The sequence below is a fragment of the Girardinichthys multiradiatus genome, chromosome 9 (genome assembly GCF_021462225.1).
Source record: "Girardinichthys multiradiatus isolate DD_20200921_A chromosome 9, DD_fGirMul_XY1, whole genome shotgun sequence".
In the NCBI taxonomy this organism is placed as follows: Eukaryota; Metazoa; Chordata; class Actinopteri; order Cyprinodontiformes; family Goodeidae; genus Girardinichthys; species Girardinichthys multiradiatus.
In genome coordinates this window covers 18,958,334-18,972,745 of record NC_061802.1, presented here as the reverse complement: position 1 = coordinate 18,972,745, position 14,412 = coordinate 18,958,334, and the positions used below count along the sequence as shown (strand labels likewise).

The following is a 14,412-nucleotide window of genomic DNA, read 5'->3' as shown; positions in this document are numbered from 1 at the left end:
GGTAAATGCGGCTCAATATAGAGCATTTGTGTATCTGTTAACACCTGTGGGTCTGAGTGAGCTTGTGTATACAAGATTTCTTCATAAAAATAGCGACAATAGCGAGTGTAAGGAGCCACAGACCTGCACCACTGGACCTGGGACAGGGGTGCTGGTCCCCTCCCCCAGAGAACAGCATCGGGCGTTGCGGAGTCCCAGGGGAACCACCCAGCAGCCACAGTGCTTCTGCACTGTGGCTGCTGGGTGGCAGCAACGAGCCCACAGGCCCGGCCGGCAGCCTTCTACGCCTGAGCAGATTCAGCCATGTCCCAGAGACACGACACCCCGGAACATATCACTCCCCAAGCAGACAAGCAGAGGCCTGACAGAACCTAGGGGTCCAGGCCCCATCAAGCAGCCAGCAGGAGTGAGCCGACACACACCAAAGCACCCAGCCCCTGGGCACCGAGAACCACACCAGCGGGCAGAGACACCAACCACCGGCAGGTAGTGTGGCCGGGAGGAAACAGGCCCCACACTTGATGGGGGGCCTGAACTGATCCAGGAGACAGAGCAGTCCAAGACCCAACCTGACACATAAAAACACTCACACACACGCACTCAACGTAAAGACAAACAACAATGGATGTTGTACACTCACTCACACTCCCATACATACTCTATACTTCCAGGTCCAGGTGCCGATACCCCATAGGGGCAACCAATCCCAGGACCCAGTAGGTGGTCCCCTTCCCTCCAGGTCTGGAGACAGCCAGACCGCCCCAGGACTTGAACCTGGACGGGGTTAGCCTGGTCTGGTGCCTGAACCTCAGTGACCCCAACCCCACACCCTGACCCCAGTCCCCAACGTCCTCATCCTCATCAGGAGAGGGGGCCATGTACAAAAGAGGGGTCTACATGGTCCAAACTATCCTGCCAAAAAGAGCCGCCACAGGATGAAACAGTCCCAATCCCCCAATGAATTCAGATCCTAATCCCCATGAGCCCCTGTACCCAATGAACCCCAACATTAATTTCCCCACAGGGCCAACCCCAACCAGAATACAGATATTGAACGCATGCTTCCGAACCCAAACACCATGAATCCCCTCCCCAAAGGGGCATACCCCCACAGGTGAGCTCCATCCCCGAAAAGCCAATGAAACTGCACCCACACAGCGCAAGGCCCACAGCTCCCACAGCTCCAAGCACCCTGCCACATCCTGCACCCCACCACAGAGACCACCGAGCACCGCGCCCACAAAGGAACCCCCGACTCCACACCAAGATGGGACAAACTCACCCGGCAAGAGGTCCCAACAACAGTGTGTGTTGTTACAGCCCAACTGCACTGACAGTGTGAAATGAGTGCATTCATAAGTGGTGAAATGTTTGCCAAATTGGAAGTGCAGACAGCTCAACTGTGGCAACATTAAACAATCTAAATATGAGTGAATGATTATGGTAAACTTAGAATTTTTAAACAAACTTCAGCTACTTCATGAAGAACAGGATGTGGCTGTCTTCTGCATTTGTGCAATGTGGTCAGGTCGTTATAAAGCTGACATTACTAAAATACCAGTATAGACATTATCTCCAATTTACCAGAGTTGTATTAGATCGGAGTGTCAACCACTTAGTGCTTTGAAAGTGACCATAGGATAAAAAATGTAGTGTTAAATTCAAATGGTAAACTTTTTTTTTTTTTTGCTTTTTGACAGCAATGTCATTAATAATGTATATCTGAATGTGTGAATTTTAATTAGAAATTCCCTCATTCACACATTTTTGAAATTTTTTTATACTGATTCCTACAGTTCTATTTTAAAATGGTAGAGCTATGCAAAAAGACAAATATCCATTAGTCCAAGACATGAAAAAAACAGTCCTTTTTCAGTTTGCGTACACACTTTAGAGGTTTGGAGGAATGCAGGAAAAGACAGATGAGCAGAAGGACAGACAGATTGATCAAGCCAAATGTGCATTCAAGTGAACGCATAATTAGACCTCTACACACAGACACACACACACCCTCTGGGCCTAAACAACCAAGCTCCATCAATCAGGACCAATTCTCAAAGGCTGCCTGGACAAGCACCATCACTATGGAACAAGCTTCGACTCTAAGCCCGTCTTGCTTTGTCTTGTTTGGAGGTTTTCACTGAGAGTCACTTCAAACAAGGCAAGGGTTAGGGTTAGCAAGGCAAAACTTGAACAAGGAAAAAGAACACAATAAAAAATGGACTTCAGGTAAAGATTTGAAAATGTTCTTCCTTTTTTACTCCAATCAGAGAAGAAGGGAAACTATTTAGTCAAACCACTTTCCTTAATTAGATATACTATCCTAGAAAACAAATAGAATTTTTGGAAAATGACTCACTAAATGCTCATAGGAAAATGTTGGGTTAAATAAAAGTATAAAGAAGGCCGTCTAAAGCCATCTGCAGACTTATTCCACAGGGCATAGGTCAGATTCCTTTCCTGTGCATCTCTGTTTCACTTTGCAAGCCTTATACTTAATGAAATGGTTTATTTTCTAATTATAATATTATAAAGAAGAATTAATTGGAATTTGCTCATGGGAGAGCTGTGATGTGAATAAAACTACCTAGACTGTGAAGCCTGTTTCCTGCAATTAAACTTTACTTTCCCTTTATCAAATTATTATTGACATGCCGAGAGAAAGTATAATTCCAACTTAAATTTCAAGATTTTTTTAAATTATTTTGTTTGTTTTCTCATTATCATAATAAAGGTAGATTAACACTTTTCAAAATGTTTTTATAGGCAGGAATTAGTATTTAATCTATGAAAAAAATACTAGATTCAATGAAGCATTGGTTTTTAATGACAAGGTAAATGTGGAGTTAACAAGAAAGCAGAGACACGGGGCTTAATTATACAGAGCTTTCTACAAAAAATAATCAAATAGCGAAAAAGCATTTACACAGCATTTGGTTTTGAAGTTAGAAAGAAAAACATCAGGGAAAATGTTCAGTATTCCAACTATGTTGACTGCACCAAAGCAAACAGATTAGATTTAGTAGACCACAAAGGGATTTGCAAAAAAGAGGGAGAAACTTTCACCAACTTCTTATGTGATGGTACCCAGAGGTGAAAAACTTTGTCCAATCACAATACTGGCACAGTGATGCTGCCTTTCTATAAAGAGTGACACTCTTGCAAAATGCACAAATTGGTCCCACTGAAACCACTGTTCAAGGCTAATAAAAAAAGGCAATGACATTAAATATCCTACAACCCATTGGAAAAAAAATACATAGAGAAGACGGAAATTAAACTTAAAAGTGTGTCTCTGATATCAATATAAAGAGTTCCTGGAGAGGTAATATGGGAACAATTTTGTTACATTTAAAATACTCACTTGAGGCAATTGACACTTATTGGCTCATTAAATGAAGAGGACATCTCATGTTGTCAAAGGTGTTGTAGCCCAGATCAAAACAAATGACAAGACAGAGAAAATGGAGAGAAAACAAACCTCAAAGAAGCCCCTGAAGGGAACACACAAGATGAAACAGCATCTTTTTTTAAGCCTTTACATCCACTTGTACAGCAACTTTCTCATTACAATTCTGGGGAAAATAACTAATTATAATTTATATTATAATTTATAATACAACAACTACCTATGTGATGTCTGGAACTGCTTTAAACCAGCATATGAAGAAACATTAACTTTTCACACACTTATCCAACACAGTCTCCAAACCGTGTATACTGTAATGAATTAATTATGTAATTAATGAATTATGAAGATAAGTCATTATAGTTATGCTAAACTATTACACATAACTCAAAACCTCAAAAAGAAACATATTTTCCACAGAAAGAAAACATTTACATAAGCAACGAAGCATTAAATGAACAATCCAGGAATTATAGACGTGCCATACCATGTATTGCTATCTTTAAACATATATCAAAATAATTGATTATTATCAACAGCAATGCATGGATTCTCGAAACTAAAAATGCATGTGAGCTAAAAATAATTAAAAAAAAATCTTTTTACAAACACCTGCTACGTTATCAGTTATACCTCTACTACTGATTCCCAAATAACAAATCAACCAAACACATGGCAGCTAAGATAAGATAAGATAAGATAAGATAAGATAAGATAAGATAAGATAAGATTTAAGAAGTTTCTCACAATGGAGAAATTCACTTGTTACAGCAGCTCTTAGTAGCACACAAGTAGGGTGCAGATAGTTAGGAAATGTGCAATCAAAGAAGAACAAGGTAAATGTGCAAAAACATGTAGTGATGATAGAATAAAATTCAATAAAACAACTTGGGTACAATAAATAGTGGAAGCGATTTTGATTGTGTTAAAGGGACAATGATTGCAGGTATTTGCAAATACAGAGGTTATTGCATGAGTTATTATACAGTATAGCTACCTAATGTATTTAGCTGTAAGAAGTGGGAAGAAAGGGAAATTTAAGTGGCTTTGAGTGTGGCATGGTTGTTGGTGCAAGACGGGCTGTTTTATGTATTTCACAAAGTGCTGATCTACTGGGACTGTCATACACCAACCATCTCTTGTGTTTACAGAGAATGGTCTGAAAAAGACAAATTTCCCAGTGAGTGCCAGTTATGTTCATCAATATGTCTTGTGGAACTCAGAGATCAGTGGAGAATGAGCAGAAGACTGCACCGGAAGACCATACAGGGTGCCATTCCTGTCAGCTAAAAACAGAAAACTGACGCTAGAATTCACATAGGTTCATGAAATTCTGACAACTGGCAAAATATTGCATAGTCAATCATTATTTGCTACATTCACATGTTGAGGTTAGAAATTGGTGAACAAACCATGAGAGCATGACTCCATCTTGCCTTGTTTTAGCAGCTCAGGCTGTTGCTGGTGGTGCAATTGTATGAGTCACATTTTTTGGCAAGCTTTGGGCTTATTAGAATCATCTAAGCATTCTTGCCAAACTGTTGATGGTGGCTCAGATGGTAGGGGTTTGCCTTGTAAGCGGTGGGTTGCCGGTTTGAACCCCCGCTCTGCTCATCTCAGTTATGTCCCTGGTCTAGACACTTCATCACCTTGCCTGCTGATGGTGGTCAGAGGGCCTGGTGGTACCACTTGTATGGTAGCCTCACATCTGTCAGTCTGTCCCAGGGGAGCTGTGGCTAGAATGTAGTCTACCACTGTGAATGGGTGGATGACTGATTGCAATGTAAAGTGCATTGGCGTCCTTGGTGTGATAAAGTGCTATACAAGTGCAGGCAGTTGTATGATGGCTGCTCCAGAAGGAAAATGCACCATGTCACAAAGCTCAGATAATTTAAATTAGTTTCTTAAACTAGAGTAACATTGGGACGTGTTGGAGTGGATGGTTTGCATCATGGATGACTGCCTACTTATGTGATGCTGTCATTTTAATATGGACCAAATCTCAGAGGTACCGTATTTTCTGCACTATAAGGCGCACTTAAAAACCATTAATTTTCTCAAATAATGACAGTGCGCCTTGTAATCCAGAGCGCCTTATATATGGATCAATTGGTTAATTGGTTGATCCATACTGGTTGTACACGGCGCTCTGTCAAAATGTTTCAGTACGACTGGTAAACTACAAAGCCGCACCGCTTGCAGCATTACGGCTACCGTAGTCAGGGGTGTCGCCGAAGTAATAGCGGTAAACACCTGTACTGTGCTTACTCCTAGTCCAACACCACTTGTGTGTGTATAACGACCCCAAAATTGCACCTTTCAAGAGACACGCTTACGATGCTGAGTTCAAACTCAAGGCTGTCAGCTACGCAGTCAAACATGGGAATAGAGCAGCAGCGAGATAATTCGACAGTTAACGCTACTATATTGTGAATGTACTAACGTTTGATTTAGTGCATCAAACTGTTTCTTTTACGTGTTTACTGAATCAGGGAAAAGTTCCCTTTCACGTTTTAACTAACGTTTGATTTCAACTTCAACTTCATAGACTCCAATGCATTCCTAACGTGCGGTTGGCTCTATTCAATAGAATTCTATGTAGAGGAGACCTTACCATGAGAGTGAATGGAGTTATCAGAACGCTGGTTTGTAGTGTATTAATAAAGTTTGACTGACTGACTTATCTGACTGTTTTGTTGACATTCTCTTTAGCACAGCTCCATCTAGTGGATGTATAACGCAACCCCAGTCAAACGTTTGACTGCAGTAGCTTCTATTCTATGCGCCTTATAATCCGGTGCGCCCTATATATGAAAAAAGTTCTAAAATAGGCCATTCATTGAAGGTGCGCCTTATAGTGCGGAAAATACGGTAAGTTTTTTGGCACCTTGCTAAATCTATGTCATGAAGAATAAGGGCAGTTCTAAAGACAAAAGGGGGCCCAGTTGCATACTAGGAGGTGTACCTAATAAAGTGGCTAGTGAATGTGTGCGCACTGATCAAAAATATACAATTTAAACAGAGACTTTACTTGTAACAACAAGGCATCAGACTGCCATCTAGCTTTATAACTGCACCTCAACCAACATTAAAGGTCTGTAACTCGATCAATATGTTGCAGTGAACCCTTGACAAAACTGAGGTGACAGTCCACATAAGTATCTTTCAGCATTTGCACACATGCAGACACAAACACACACACACACACACAAACACACACACACACACACACACACACACACACGAATGCACATGTGCTCCTGAATACAGATGTATGCAAACATGCAGATAAATATAGACTTGAACACAGGCTAGGCATTAATATTGTTGGGGAGGCAGGATTTATTGAGCTATATTTCTTTCTCTTTTGATTAAAAATGTCTCCTTCTCACTATGATTTATGAGTGTAAATAAAAAAGAATGGAGGGCAGATTGAGAGTCAGAGAGGGAAAGTGGGAGGGAGGGACATGAGGGGAAGGAATGACATCATGCTTTCAGACAGGCTTTTCTGCAAAACGGTGGCATCCTTTCACTCCACCGAGTGGGAGTGAACACAATTGGACAAGTGCTCCAGTGTGTGTGGGGGTTGTATTTGTGTTTGTGGAGTGAATCCGAGCAAGCAAAGGAAGGAACTCCTTGCATTTGTGCATATATTTCCAAACATCTAATCATGTGGCAGAACAGCATGGCCCCATAGAAGAGATGACAATAATAAGACCGATGTGAGTGTGTAATGCCTGAAATAAGAGTACAAGATGAAAAAAAAAATGCAAATATAGGACAGAGTGGGCAGGCATTGCATCCACAGGTAAAAAAATTAAAAAGGCTTTTAGACATTTTACAAACATTAATGGGAGCTTAGATGGCCAGAGTGGGTAAAAAAATGTGGTTACTGTTTGAAAGTTCAATGAAAATATGTTTAGCAGCTTTCAAAACATCAAAAACATCTATTTGACATCTGCATGTCTGTAATTTGAGATTTCCTTGAGCCATATGGACAGAAAAACTCTTCAATTATGCTGCCAGACACTCAAACCGCCAGGCAATCACAGGCAGACATCTCTGTCAGAACATGATGAAAAAAAAAATCGAGTGGGTCCTCATGTTATCATAAACCCCTGAGAAAAAACTGAATGTCAAAACTGAGATGAAGAAAAATACAGCTGAAGCGTAAAAGGTTAGAAAAACAATTTATCCCACAAATTACATCTACAGACATGAATTACATTTAGAGGCAAACACACAAACATGGACACCAATTATATAAATATAAAACTCAACAGCGCACTTGTCCATGCAGTCATGTGGGATTTACAAACACTGAAACCCAAGAGGAACCTCCGCACCTTTTTCTATTTCTCTGTGGAGCCTCATCTTTGTTTTGTCTCTTTAAAGCTGCTCTAAGCTCATCTTAACAGGGAAATGGTGCAGAACAAATCCTAAGCAGGAGTTGACAGGATGGGACAAGAGACTACTGATGCACACTTGTTACATGAGAACTTCAGAAGGATAAATCAGTGAACAGTTAGAGATGCACCATCAATAAATGTCACATAGTTTGCTGAGAAAATTCTAATGCGAAGCATCTAAGAATAATACTACAGCATCTTTGTAATCTTCTGTTATTCTTGATTGAAACAGATATTTTGTACCAACCAGAGTTCATGAAGGTAAGCATCCAAGCATCCGGCTTGACACAAACAGAAACTGCTGTTGGGACCCACAGCCATGGATTACAACATGAAGTCTGGTACAGACTTTTCTGGAACTTTCAAAATAAATTGCCTACTTGCATTAACCTACTTCCGGCACAGCCAGGGAAAGGGGTACTTCCCATGATGCCACTGTCTGTGTAAAAGCCCCCCCTTTCCAAGGAATCGATCTCTTCCACACTGCTCCCCTGCGGGACTAGACAGGAGAGACATGCGTGCTAATGTCTCTTTGCTGGCAAACAGACATAACTCTTCAACTGACTCCAAGAGTGGCATACGATCACCGATCATATGTACCAAGTTAAGTACGGATGAATTACTGTTCGTGGATATATTCATTCATGAACGGGGTAATTAAGGTACAAGCGTTGCTTGACTTTCGCTCTGAGGTCTACAGAGGTAAACTTTGCTTCCAGAGAGTTTCCCAGCAGAGACGCTGTCTCTACGACGCCGAGTGGAGCAGTTTCCCGGTCTGAAAGGAGGACAACGGGGAACGCATCACCGTGGTTACCGTAGTTCGGTACATTTCAATCAAGAAAGATAAATAAAAATTTATAATATTTTTGTTTCTGTCAGCAGTAACATAATCGTTTTTGTTATTTCTGATATTAATTTTGTTTTAATATAATCTCAAACCTAAAAAAGTGGAAAGTATAGAACTGACTAGAGATTTGGTTGGATTTCTTTCAATGAATAAAGTAGTATAACCAGGTATAGTCAGTGGATAGATAGATTATGCAACAATGTAACTACTTGAAAACATTCAGTTTTGATGTTTAGAATATGTTTAATAAGACCATGCTTGTTGTGCACTTAGTTCTGCACATAAACATTCTGCATGTATTTAGGTTTAAAAAACGCTGTCTTTGTTTGGTATTTGTTCAGTTCCTCTCTTTTCTGAGGCAAACAATGATAAAGTTCTCGTACTGCAATCCTGAACTGACATCCCAATATAAGTATCAGCCATCATCTATGAGGATGACTAAAACCTAAGATCCTAAAAAAAAAAAAATATCAAATGACTGATAAAACTTTATTAAAGTATCTCAGAGACAGGATACACACTATGGGCCAGATACATAAATGAAATGAAAATGAGCAGCAATGAAAATGAACAGCAACCTTGCACAATCTTGTCCTTTGTGGAAAAATGGCAATGAAAACCAAAAGTGCAGTAGGGAAGTATGCCCATCAAATAACATGCCTTTTTTTGTAACTAAATTAATTCGTGAACTAAATGGTGAACTGAAATTGTGAACTGGAAATTACGAAAGGGCAACAACAATAAATAGAAAATGAAACGTATAACATTACTTTAGTATTCTGCAGACTTTAATTTGCCCAATTTTATTTCTTTTCATTGGCTTTACAATCTACTTTTCAGTTAACTGTGCCACAAATAGCGGCATACATTGGCAATTCTTTGGGTATTTTATTTGTGCATAACAATCGCTGCTCGCACACTGGTGAAACACTTTGGTAATGCGACCACGTAGAGAACAAATGGAAATTATCAGATTTTCTGGCACCAGTAGACAGCTGGTGGATGCAACACTTGAGGCTCTTGAAGAACTCTAAAAAAACACTCTATGCTTTAGAAATCAATTTAATTGCATCTAGACATTTATGTTTTTTTAACCTTTGGAGAGTTCTTTGCACTAATCCTACAGAGTCATTGGCTTCTGATGATTTGTGTACCTATGCAGCACATTTCTATTACTAATATCTTTCTTTTTTCAATATACGGTTGGGAAGAAGACATAAAACATGATTACAGAGTTAAAAAACCTCTACATGGTAAATGGACTGAATTCATACAGCACTTTTCTAGTCATACCAACGACTTAGAGCACTTTGCACAAGACTTACATTCTGTCCATTGCTCTCACAAACACTCACACATTCATACACTAATACACAGATGGGAAGGCAACTTGGGGTTAAGTGACATTGACATGTGGTAGAAGGAAGCTGGAATAGAGCCCACAACCTTTGGATTAGAAGCTGACTACTCCTCCAATTGAGCCAGTCACCCCCAAATCCATGCATAGTTGAATTAAGAACTAAAAGTGTAACTTTTGCACATTACAAAGCTGATTAAAAGAATGTTTACACTATTCTGCCCTTATGCATACACATAAATTAGCTTTGGCCATAAAAACAAAAAGAACTTCATGTTTGTTTCAAAATAGCTGATTTTAGAAGATAATCTCACAGTTCGGCTTGTATTTACTTCAATCTTCATGTTTCTGACCACTGAGGTGCTAGAAGAGAATTATATGCAAAAGATAAGAAGTCACAAACAGCAAAATAGCTGAATCTGATACTTACATAAGGCTTGAGAGCAGGTGAGTAGCAGTGATAGCAGCAGAGTGGTCACATGAAGTAACAGTGGCAAGGAGAGACGATAAGCACCACTGGTGGCCATCTTGGCGGCTGCTACGGTGGGGAAGAGGGGACTGGGGGGTGGGGGGGCAGGGTGGGACGAACCGATGACCTGGCCAGGGAGCCGAGGCCCCGACTGAGCAAGGACGGTTGGGGTCTTCACACAGAATTGCTTGGCACTCTGGAATGAGACACAGAAATATATTTTCAAAAAAATGAAATGTACATACAATTCCAACTGCCTTTCAGGTAACACATAATAAAAATAAACTATTTTTAGTGGTGACCTTTTTTACAAATCCTCCAGAAGCAAATTTGTGGCCCTTTATTCTTTGGCCTCTTTTTAAAAAGGCATCAAAGGAGTCCATGGCAAAATTTGTCAGACATACATTACAATTAAATTGAGTAAATGATCTAAGTAACGGTAATTCTAGGTGATTGATTACACTTTCGAAAGACATTTTGCCTCTAATCCTCAAAGCTTCTTTGTCTATGGTGTTATCATACAGTAACTTCAATGTATTTCTATCAAAATATGTCAGGAGGAGCATTATATTAAGACCTCTGAAAATCATATACACTTAAGACCAAATGGATAAGGCTATTTGCTTGAGTGTATGCATTATTCTGGAACATCTGAAGACTATTAGCCTGAGGCCTTCTGAGTTAAAAATACCGACTTTGTCCATGCCAAAAATGGCCTGTGACTTTGATAAACACACAGAATGTAACAATGTGCAACACTGTTCACAACCCTTCAATGCTGCTGACAGATAATTGGTCGTACGTCAAATGATGGCAATGACACAACCACAAGCAAAAGTGATACATCGCACAAACCTTTACCCATTGCATTTTCTGACAAGCATCTCCTCATATCTCTTTATCAGCAGGCCAATCATTGTCCTGTCTTTTAATCACTTGATCCTGTCAGTATGTGCTTATCCAATTACACAGGCATCCGATAATATTCCAAACAAGGTATTTCTACTTTGGTCAAAACGCTGTTAATCCTCCAATGTAAATGAGAATCGAGATCAAAACACACCATAGTTGAGTTCTCTCATCGATATGGCTGACGCAGTACAGAGCCACCATTCAGTTACACAAACCCCTTAAATTATAAATGAATGAAAGTCTGTCCCAGCATTTGAGCCACAAAGAAAGAAAATAAATTCCTCCAAGCTTGAGGGATGGTACGTCTCAGCTGTGACTCAATAAGAAGTGAGGCTAAATCTCCAGAAAGGAGAATATTTATTTGCATACAGAGGTTTAGTATACCAAGGTGCTGTACAATTTATACAACTCTAACCTAATGTAGGTTGAAACTTTTGATATTTGAAAGAGTTTTTTTTTTTCATATTTCATATTTTCTTTGATTGCACTTCACTTGTCTCACATTGTGGGTTAAAACAAGAGTGTCAGTGGTTGAGCTGTGCAATGAAAGCACTTAAATAATGATTTATATGGTTTGGTCATAGACAATCAGCATCAAAGGCAGGCAAGAAAAAAACCTGTTAGATTGTAGAACACAAACTAAACCTAAGGCAAACATAATTAATACAATACAGTGACCCATAGGTCCACATTAAACCACGTCTTATAAAGTGGTGAACAGCCACCGACTGGAAACTCGAAAATAGGATTTTCTACCAGCCCATAAATGCACCAAACCTAATCACTATTGTGTCACATTAACCTCAACACTCTTCAGTACGGATGTTATTGCTGGAGGAGAAAACTCAAAGTTAGCCATTTTCAGTGTCAGTAAGTTCAAAATAAAATAAGAAGCACAAAATGTGTAAGAATCAGTTGAAAAGGACATTTTTTGCAAAGGAATTTTGTATGACATGCTGAGACATGTCTTCGTTTAGTTAAGCTTTAGTCTATTTAAGCTGCAAAAAAGTCATCATGAAAAGACAATGGTGCTGTTTACAGTCAATCATTCTAAGTATGATAACTGCACTACTTGCTAATATAAAATGTTTAGAAAGATTAAAATGCTAACTCTAAGTAGTTTTCTTTGTCCTCCTTAAAAGTAAAACCCAATTTTTGAAAGACTCCTCTCACAACCAAAGAATGGCCTCATTTCCGCTTCTAATATAAATGATTGATCTTGCCAGGAAGGCTGGAAATAAATATTCAAATACTTTTTATTATAGTTCTTTCTGACAAATCAGAATTGTTTAAAATCAGTATCAGTATGGGCATGTCCCATGTATAGAGGCTACAGTCCTCGATGCAGCCATCACAGGCTCAAGTCTCGGCCCCTGACCATTGCTGCATGTCTTTTCCTCTCTCTCTCCACCCCATTTTCCTGTCGGTCAACTTACAAAATAAAGGGCAGTAGTGCCCCACAAAATAAAATAAAAAATCATCATTAGCGCGTCAATGTCACGGTATGCGGTTGAGCAGCACCATAGCTGCAACAGGACATTGGCAGGCGCATGGTGCATAAATATATTTAATAGAATAAATGATTAACTTACAGACATGGTTGAAACATGAAACCAGGGAGACAGCAACGGCCACGACAACTGACAACCCAACAATGAACTTAAATACGCTGAGGTGAAAAGAACTACATGGAAACATGTGGGTGCTATTAACGAAACGCACACAGGTGCGGCTCATGACAGTCAAAGCTCTTAAAAAAACAGAGAGCGGAAATCAGCCAAAAATCTCTGATCAGAAAATATCTGAAGAAATTACATACAATCATATGCAATAAATTCAGTCCATTTATTGCAGTAGCTCAATTCAAAAAGTGAATTGTATTATACAGATGAATTACACACAGACCGATGCTTTAGTCTTTATTTATGTTAATTATTATGATTTTCTGCTTACAGCTAATGAAAACATGACATTTAAGATTAGAATATTACATCAGACCAATAAAAAAAGTTTGTTATTTTCAAAAAGACTTTTTAACCTGACAAACGAGCCTCATCGTAAGTACATTTTAATTTAATGAATATGACTGTACAGGGTCAGATTTTACCTTTTTAAAGGATAAAATGATTATTTGTCAGAGGTATTAAGTTTGTAACTGGACAAAAGGTTTATTAGATTATTGTTGCTGTTTTCCAGGGCTTTGTTTTGGATTATGATCTTCCAAGCGGTAGAAAACCACACCTAATTACAGTGCAACCAAGCACCTCAGACAGCAAGCATAAAAGTGCCCCGCCCTCCTTCACAATGTCTGGCCCTGTCTTTCTTTAACTGGCACAAACACACAGCAGACACATACAGCTGCAGGCACACTGAAGATAAAACCACAAGCACACAGGGCAGAAACTCTATTCACCTCTGTGCACTCTCTTTTCACACATGCAATTTAAGCGAAGCTATTTGAGAACGCATGACATCGGGCACACTCTTAAAACTGCAAAGCCGAGAAAAATAAACAACAATAGATCTTTTAAGGCAAAATCATGCCAACAAGGAGTGGGTGTTATTCAGTAGCTCTGCTCATCTTTCAAACAATACTGCACACACGACCAACATGTGTAGGCTCTTTTTTGTGTGTTGCGTTTCATTTTCTTGGCCTGGAGAGCAGGTGATGTCACTGAAGGTTAACACTGAAACATTCATAAAGAGAATACGGGAGTATCAAATTGTCTACGGGTCTTACGAATGATGCCCCTATTGTTCTGCCTGTAAACACTGCTGTAGGTAGAGGGAATCGTGAATGCCGGTAGGGAATTACTACATCTTTGCTCACAAGATGCCATGGTTATGATTTATAGCTTCCCCCTCAGGGCATGGCCATCCTCACCTGTGGTTTTTATATAAACTGTGCAACACAATTACACTAACCATTGTTGTTTAGCAGCCTTACCATACATAACCTAAGGCCATGTGTGGGCAGCAGTTTAACCCTACTTGGAGCACAATGCTTTA

The 14,412-nt window shown here is 39.6% G+C and overlaps 1 protein-coding gene across 18 annotated transcripts in view; it reads right to left on the bottom strand.

Moving 5' to 3' along the window:
* The window catches only part of ptprsa (protein tyrosine phosphatase receptor type Sa), a 305,879-nt gene that overhangs the window by 155,939 nt on the left and 135,528 nt on the right, over positions 1 to 14,412 (bottom strand). For all 18 annotated transcript variants that reach the window (XM_047374444.1, XM_047374455.1, XM_047374443.1 and 15 more), the window contains one exon: positions 10,453 to 10,687. In XM_047374444.1, coding sequence (XP_047230400.1) covers positions 10,453 to 10,549 — 97 coding nt within the window. In that variant the 5' untranslated portion in view covers positions 10,550 to 10,687. The remainder of the gene's footprint in view (positions 1 to 10,452; positions 10,688 to 14,412) is intronic.